Consider the following 8,942-nt stretch of genomic DNA (forward strand, 5'->3'; position numbering starts at 1 on the left):
GGATGTTTTTATATAGACCTTAGTGGTCCACTAGTACTATATCTGAAGTCTCTTTCCCACAATTCAGCCTTGGTGCAGAATTACAGCCACTAGAGTCAGTCCCACAATGAGATTTCCTTAGGATGTGCCATTTCTGTGTCTGTAGCTATTGAGATGAGAGAGGGGGGGGCAAGATGGAGGCTGGGGGCGTGGCCTTGACCAGCTGCCACTTTGCTCTTTTGAAAGCCATGATGTCTCTCTCTCATGGGTGGGCCAAATTCATTGGGCGGGCAAAGCAGAGAAAGAGGAGGGAACCTTTCCCTATATGACCTCATAAAATAAATAAAATCAAAGCCAGGCTGGGGGAACTCATTAATGTTAAAATACCTCATAAAGTGAAGTTTTCATGCCATGGGACCTTGTAAAGCTGAGCCAAGTGCCTGTTTATGAAGTTAATGAGGTAACACAGGAGTCACTGGCAGTGATCTCAAACATTTGTGCATCTTAGGCGGAAATGATCTTAGATACTTTTTGAAATCGTTCAGTTGACAGTGTATTGTGCCTCGTGGTTCTATCCCCTCCACTGTCACCTGTCTTTAAGACTCCTGTTCTACAATTACCTCTGCCTTGCTTTTTCCCTAAGCATTTTCACCCTCTATAATCTCCAAAACATTACCTTTTCATTGTCATATCTAAATGATACATATGTGATGGTTTATATATCGAGGGGATCTGAAATGGGTTCTTAACAGCTCAAAATTTAGTATCTTGTTATAATTTCCAAAGAAAGGGCAGGTAAAAACACAGAGCCGAGAAATATTATAGTGGAAAAGTTTTCATGTAACAGCAGCAGTTTGCAGTGTTTGGGAGAAAACATGGCCAAGGCTGAGTCATCTACAGATCACAGGATGTTTATTGGTGGAAAAGGGGTGATGTTTGAGGAGGATACCATTGCTGCTCAGCTGTGGACTACATGCTTGTAGCCTGGACTATTTTTTACTAGTAAATTACTCTTGGGGAATGTTATGTGCATTTAACTCAGCACTTTAGGCTGTATTGGTGTTTTTGGATAGGGTTAGTTTACATGAGGAAAAACTCCCTCCCCCCACTATTTCTCCTTCAGGTGATTGCGATGGTACAGTCCAGTCTTTTGTTCTCTCCCTCTTCACTTACACATCCAGCATAAAAACACAAGCTCATCCTCTCTTGCTTTATTTTTCTCCTGTTTCTTTTTCTCCATCTGCCTGTCTTTTTCTCCATATCCATCCATCTGTCTGTCTGTCTGTATTCTTTCTGGAGACAGTCCAGCCACACTAGATTAGGAGCTCATAGACTATTAATAGCCCCTGTGGTTGGGTCTCCATGGTAACCATGCTGGAGGCCAAGGCGCTGGGGAGCTATTTTTGAAATCTGCTCTGTAATGTCAGACACCAGTACACTTTCATTCTCTGTCCTCTTTCATTCTGTCTTCCCCCTTTTTCATGTTTGCTCTCATCTAGGGGCTTCCCCAACTATGAATTTACACAGTCGAGTCAGAATCGTCAGGTCGTTCCTGTCAACGACTGATTGTCGAATCATGTGGGAGGTGGGGCTGGACATTAATAAATGGTGCAAGGGTGTAGAAGACTAATTGAAAATTGTTTGGAGCGCTCGTTCGCAAACGCATCATGCCGTAAGCTGCGCATCGGATCACAGCTGTGCTCATGTATCTGGCAGTGTAACAGTAGCCATTCTAGCGATCAGAGTTACAATAAAACTTTCATCCACTACAATCATCAACGTTACCATGCACATTTTCAGCTCCGTTTTCCCAGCGTTTAGCTGTTATGTGAAAAATGCATTTACGCAAATTTGGTTAAAGATTTAAATTTCTGCCGCCAAGATGCTCATCATGGGTCATGGAAAAAAAAGCTTAAATCTGTCATGTGGCGGGTGGATTTATTCACGCACTTCAAAAAGAGTTTATTAAAAGGTTTCTTTCTTATCAAAGGTGTATTGATAGAATTATGTTTATTTATATCATAATATGCTGTTTATTAACTTATTGGGAGAAAACAATATTTAAAATCCGACATTGAGCACCCCCATATTGCAAAAATGGCATGATCCTTATTTCATAACACCGCTACCAAATTTGAGCCTACTCTCATCTCCCTATTTTTTTTCTCTCTTTCCTTGAGTTTCTCTTTTTGAAGGAATACACAGATTTGCTAAGATCCTCTTACAGCTGAGATGAGAAGTTCACTGCTCATTAATTTCACCCCGTCTTGCTAAAAGTGATTTAGTCTCGTGCCTGTGTTTTAGTGGAACATTTCAGACTAACGAATAAAACCAGCACTGGCCATTTTACAAACTTCAAGACCCAGAAATTTTATATTTAAAATTATATTTTTATTTGATGAGTTTGTATTACATTGCATACATTAAGATTTTTGTGACCATCCTGACCAGTCTGTGTCTTGAAAGGAGAAATAGAGTAACCATAATAGAGCTCATGTTGGAGCATCCATCTTTCACTGGATATAAACACAATGTTTTGTGTATTTTATTTTGCTTTCAATTTAATCTTTTGACATGGTTTCAAAAATGGTTACTAAAAGCATTTGTTTGTATCAGTTGTGTCTGGGGTTTTGGCTGTTTTCAAACTTTGTTTCTGTTAACAACTGTGAAAATCATACTGTAGCAATCCACCATCTTTGGAAAATCCACCATCCCTATATATTTCTTTTAGGTTGCATTTTACATTGATAGATCATTGAAGTTCAGAGCCTGAAAGATTCCCCGGGAATGCTTCTCCACATGACATTAGGCTGTTTCGAGGAGATTTTCAATCATGGCACATACTGCAGGTGGCCTACTTCCTCACACTTAATAACTGCATATCAATAATACCATTTCATCAGTAGGAAAGGCCAAATTAAAGTAATAATAGTGCCACACACTTGAAGCTCTCTAGGTTGGTTGTGTAGGAGAGATGGATTTCCTCTGACGCACAAACCTGAAACTTGAAATGACCAACGTTTTCACGTCCTGTGATTTTTGGACATGCACTTCTCTTGTTTTCTTTGTTTTTCACTTATTGCACGTTGGAGTGCTTTTAATGTCGTCCCTGGCTATTGAACAAGCAGGGAGAATGTCTCTGTCTTGAAGTTCACCCAGCAAGCAAAACACAGTATCATTCGTTGTTTGTTTGCATGTTGATGAGGATTCCTGCTGCATAAAAGTGCTCTGTCATGTTTTTAAACTTTTCTTTTAGTTGAGTGATACTGATTGTGGTGACTGAGCACATCTGTGCAAGTCTTCTTCAACAATGAAACTGCAATCTCTTAGAATAAAATATACAGCACATTAATGTATAATAATAGTAATATTATCCCCATACCAATGTTCTTACTTTAGTTCTTCTCTCTCTTCAGCTTTCTAGACAAGATCGACATTGTGAAACAGAGTGACTACACTCCAACAGATCAGGTGGGTGAAACTCCGCCAAATTAACAAAACCACACACTTCATTATGTGTTTCATATAGTAGATTACAAGATGTAGTGGTTTTGAAAGTTTGTATGATTTTATATTCATCATTAAGAAGCAGTTTGTTAATTTTTGTCATAACTTATAATCCTTCCTCAGATGCAATAGTGCAAACCAAAAAACGTGTTAGAGTTGGATCTCGATCTAACCAGTGAATTTGTTTTCAGTTGAAACTTTTAACCTGGAGTAGAGCAGCATAGCTTTTTGATGCTGTCCATCAAAGACTATCAACCATCCAAGATAAATTCTAATGTACCGGTAGTCTTTTTACCCAAGTTGATTTATGTAGCGTCGAAATAGGGGCAGAAAATAAAAGAAATCTTGTGTCCCAGTCCCTTCAAGTTTTTTACTTTGATCTAGAAAATAAGTGCAGGCCACAGAAGCAATTTGCAGGGTGTAATGCTTGCTCCAGATTTACAGTGTAGTCATTCAAAATTCTGTAGGATATTTTTATGATCTTGGAAACTGTTTTGTTATAATTTCTGTTATCTTTTACCAGGATTTGCTGCGGTGCAGAGTTCTGACTTCAGGAATCTTTGAGACAAGATTTCAAGTGGACAAAGTTAATTTCCAGTGAGTTAAAAACATAAAGGAAAGGACAGGGAAATAACAGTGTATATTGATATGTCTTACTAAACTGACCCATAGCTTCAGTATTAAATATGTACAATGACTCAGGATAAAAACACATGAGAATATAAGATGTACAGTTTCTCCACATGATGGCAGTATTTCACCTGTTAACACCAATGTGTCTTGTTTAATTTACATAGTATGTTCGATGTTGGTGGTCAAAGAGATGAACGCCGTAAATGGATTCAGTGCTTTAACGGTAACTTGTGTTTCTTTCTGCTTCCTCTCACTTTGCGCCACTCATGTCTTTTTCTCTCACTGTGTCTGATTGATCTGTCCCCTCTCTCGTCCTCAGATGTAACGGCCATCATCTTTGTGGTGGCCAGTAGCAGTTACAACATGGTGATCAGAGAGGACAATCAGACCAACCGTTTACAGGAGGCCCTGAACCTCTTTAAGAACATCTGGAACAACAGGTGAAGAGAGATAGATACTGGATCTGTCTGCATGTTGTTTTCTGTCATTGTAGAAGTAAAGTGGGGAAATGTGCCTTTCGGAAAGCCTTTTTAAAACTTAAATTTTTTTGTAATCGCAGACAAGTTATGTTAATCAGTCAAGCCCAGTAAAATGTCAAAAAATAGATAATTCCTTGAAAATACTAATTATCCTAAAGTAAAACTAGTTCTGTTGATTAAAAGGTCTCAACAGCCCTGAGGGTTTCCACAATTGAAACCTGCAAAATAAAAAAATGTGAATACATTTTGACTGTCTGGATTCAGTACTTGGACAAAAACATGTCATCCGCTGAAAGAGCTGTCACCCACTGGTCCCATTTCTATTTATTTGACCACCTCTAAGCAGTGATTTCTTGTCATGTCGTTCTTCACACTCGGACACAGTTTGATAGTTAAGTGTGTGTTGTGGATTCATGGTGTTTTGTTCTCTTCAGGTGGCTGCGGACCATTTCTGTCATCTTGTTCCTAAATAAACAGGACCTGCTAGCAGAGAAGGTGCTGGCAGGGAAGTCCAAAATCGAGGAATACTTTCCTGAATTTGCTCGCTACACCACACCTGACGATGGTGAGCAGAATTACCACATTTGTGTCCACTTCCAGATACTTTTGACTTTATACGGCCATTAACTTAGACAGGAAGGTGTGAATTTTGTTGAAAGGTTCACCATTAATTCTCAACAAGACTATCCGTATTAGTAGCTGTACAAATACAGCTGGTCTTTTTCAAGTTGTAAATATCTGCTTTGGAAACTGCTTCTTTAGTTCAGGAAATCATGTGATTATTGTTTGTAAAGTGGGGTGACCAGACTCCCCCAAACTGCCTTAAAAGTGTCCCAGCTGGAAACTGCTCTCTGAAAAATACCAAGATGTCCCAGTTTTCCACCACCTGTTCCAAATATGTCCCAGTTTTTAAAAATCCCTTGCCTCTCACTACAGCCTTGTGCTTCTACGGGGATACACACAGACATACTGTGATAGTTCTGCTTTTAGTGTAAAGTCATGTTTTTTCCCCCATCATTAAAACAGCTGTGCAAATACAGGCTCAAACTCTTGACTCCTCCAAAAAAACTACATCTGTGATGGATGGTGCATTTATCATCATCCGCCTAAAGAGGTCCTCCTTGGTGGTGCCTGGGTAGCTCACCTGGTTGAGCATGTGCCCCATGGACAGAAGCTCAGTCCTTCCCACAGCGGCCATGGTTCAATTCCAACCTTTGGCCCTTTGTTGCATGCGCGCAATGCGTTTTAAAAAAGACCTAAAGGGCCCCCAAACAAATAGGTCATCCTTGATACATACCTGTGACGTTGTCCTGTTTTCCCGCATATAAACACAATGACAGAGAAAATGACTTACTTACTAAACTAGTTACAAAATTACTCACATCCTAATGTATACATGCTTACTAATAAATGCTCAGAAAAGCCAGATTCCATCCTGGTGGTTGTATTATCTATCCCCACTTGCATGTCATAAGAACTGTGGTTTGATTAGCCTTTCTCCCCTCTTCCAGCGACACCAGAGCCTGGAGAAGATCCACGTGTTACAAGGGCAAAGTACTTTATAAGAGATGAATTCCTGGTAAGTGCAATGGGCGTAGGTTTTGCTTTTGTGCCTTGTAATATGCAAATTTTAAAGGGTGAGGCTGCGTTCAGACAGGATCAGGTGCTTCGGCAAGAAGTTCCCATTCATTTGAAGGGAGTAGTTGGTTTAGGGTGCAGCTCAAAAGAACCTGAGACAGATTCAACTATTGGAGAAACACAATCCGTATTCACGCTGCTGTGGCCAATCATGTAACCACATTTACATAGAGGTTTACTCTTTGACGCAGAGGTCCGACCTGTGACGATTTCCCTTTCCTCTCTGCCTCCCCCCTTTCTCACCTAGCTGTCCTGTCCATTAAAGGAGGAAAAGCCCAAAAAATCTTTAGAAATTTATATATCATAGTGTATCTATCAAGTTTACTTTGCTACATTGGGGGGTTAAAGTGCACAACAGAATGCCACACAAATAGGCCCTGTAAGTGACACTCCCACACTGCTGCACAACATTGCAGAGAATTGAAGGGCCTGAGGCTAATGTATTGGCAGCCTAAGTTGGGTACTTTACAAATGTATTTTCAGTAAAAAAAATGAATGGGCCACAGATGGAGTTGAAAAGTGTTCAGAGTCTGTCTCATGGGATTTGTTGACAATAATTTTATTGGCTAAATATGGCATGGCCATGAAGGTGTTGTGCATTTTATGTCTGCTTTGCATGTGTTCAAAATAAAAATTGAAGACTGCTACTCAAAGAAACCTTCACAACCAATCAGCAACTGTGTTAGTTATAATATACAGAGTGAAGTAGTTTCTTACATTTTCCTTTTCCCATCTACAGAGGATCAGCACAGCAAGCGGGGACGGAAGGCACTACTGCTACCCCCACTTCACTTGCGCCGTCGACACAGAAAACATCCGCCGTGTATTCAACGACTGTCGAGACATCATCCAGCGGATGCACCTGCGGCAGTACGAGCTGTTGTGATGGAAGAAAAAAAAGTGTTTGGCCAAAAACACATCAGACTATGGAAAAACCCTGAACCTTGAGTCTCTGAACTCCCCTCTTCCACAGAACTGTGAAAGCTCTTGTAAAGGAAGGGGGGGGCAAAACACACACACACACACACACACACACACACACACACACACACACACTCACACACACACACCCTGAACCCAGGACTTCCTTGATGCAAACTCCCTACCTGCAGTAGACAGAGCTATTTTTATGGAAGTGATTTAGGGGTTAACAAATTCACATACTGTACACAGACTTGGATCTTTACCTTCAGCCATACTCCCAGCTTCACACATCTCTACATCATATATCGTCCCCATACACGTTACCCTCACCTTTCTTGAAACCCTGAATGGCCCACTCTGGACTGCGTTACCTGCAGTGAGGAGGGTTTGAGCTGCGGTTGAGATGGTGAGGTTTTCCTTTCGTTGAGGTCAGGATGAAGAATGAGCGAGCTACTACATCAGTGCAACTGGGAAAGCAATGACTGTTGAATTATTTCAAATCGAGAATGAACATGTCACAACAGCTCAGCTAAACACTGTATCTAAAATAAATAAATAATTAAAAGCACTGTGCTCAGGACTTAACTCAAACCGCGAACACCAATCCTTCCTATCACTTACACACATCCATAAATCCAACCACAGGATCTGCTTGCACACAGAAACGTATCACACATACTTTTCACAGGACTGCACAACCGGCTTGGATTCTAAACGTACTGATCTGCCGACGAGTGGCAGGCTGGTTGAGCTGTAGGCGGATTTTTCCGGCACAGTGCTTTGAGATTGAACTAAGTGATTCCGCGGACGAGGAGCAGCGTTACCACGGACTAACCAGACCAGGGGTGTGATGAGTGTGGGGGGGGTTCACCTGAACAGGACAGAGCTGACTGCAATGTGACTTTCTCTGATGGAGTCTAGATACGTTTGCCAGAGACGACGGCAGTCCCTCGACTTTTCCACAGAACTGTTAAGCCACCTGACATTGTCTTGTTGGTAGTGGAGTAAAACGTGAGGAGGATACATTGAATTTAAAACAAAAAGAAACAAAAAAAGCCAACTTTTATGGAAAAAGCATCCTTCTACAGTACAGTACCATATAAGTTACAGAGAACTCTCATCTTGTCATGATTGACCCTGTTTTACTGTGTAGACTTTTGTGCCATTGTGCCCTGTATGCTCTCATCTTTATCTTTACTCTCTCTGTCTCGGTCATTCTCTCCTTTTTCCCCCCCCTGTTTTCCTTTCTCATACGATGATTATACTCTTCTTCACTCCATCTTGACAGTTCTTCCCCTCCCTCTCATTCTCTCCTTCACTGCACCTCCTCATCCCCACCATCACCACCTTTCCATCTGCACTTCTACCTTCCTGGCTGTGCTCTTTTGGTTTAAGAGAAAATAAAATAGAATAATTCTTAAATATAAAAAAGAAGATAAACAACAAACGGGACACTAATTTCTTTTTGTGGTTATGTGGTCAAACTCACACCTCCTTGCCATTCCCTCCTTCTACCATCCCTCCATCTTTCCTTCTCTCTCCTTCCTTCCCAACCTCTTGCTCCTTTGTACGTTTGTCATTACATTACTGCTGAACTATTATTCTTGTACAGACTGTAAAATGTATTATTTTGTACAACTTTATTGAAAAAAATAACTTTTAGAAGATCCCTGTGCCTTGATCACGACTGTATGTGTGTAATGAGCTAAAGTGGGTGTCAAACTGCGCTGTATAGCTTGGCCAATCCCCTCCTAACTCCCAGCCTCCCTCACGCCCATGCCC

General features: G+C 40.9%; 1 protein-coding gene across 1 annotated transcript in view; it reads left to right on the top strand.

Annotated features, from left to right (window-relative positions):
* The window catches only part of gnas (GNAS complex locus), a 29,300-nt gene extending 20,709 nt beyond the window's left edge, over window positions 1–8,591 (top strand). Inside the window, exons 6-12 of the mRNA XM_034877838.1 lie at window positions 3,396–3,450; window positions 4,010–4,083; window positions 4,284–4,342; window positions 4,439–4,559; window positions 5,033–5,163; window positions 6,110–6,177; window positions 6,976–8,591. Coding sequence (XP_034733729.1) covers window positions 3,396–3,450; window positions 4,010–4,083; window positions 4,284–4,342; window positions 4,439–4,559; window positions 5,033–5,163; window positions 6,110–6,177; window positions 6,976–7,122 — 655 coding nt within the window. The 3' untranslated portion in view covers window positions 7,123–8,591. The remainder of the gene's footprint in view (window positions 1–3,395; window positions 3,451–4,009; window positions 4,084–4,283; window positions 4,343–4,438; window positions 4,560–5,032; window positions 5,164–6,109; window positions 6,178–6,975) is intronic.
* Window positions 8,592–8,942: the final 351 nt, after the last annotated feature.

This window comes from Etheostoma cragini, chromosome 7 (assembly GCF_013103735.1).
Source record: "Etheostoma cragini isolate CJK2018 chromosome 7, CSU_Ecrag_1.0, whole genome shotgun sequence".
Classification (NCBI taxonomy): domain Eukaryota; kingdom Metazoa; phylum Chordata; class Actinopteri; order Perciformes; family Percidae; genus Etheostoma; species Etheostoma cragini.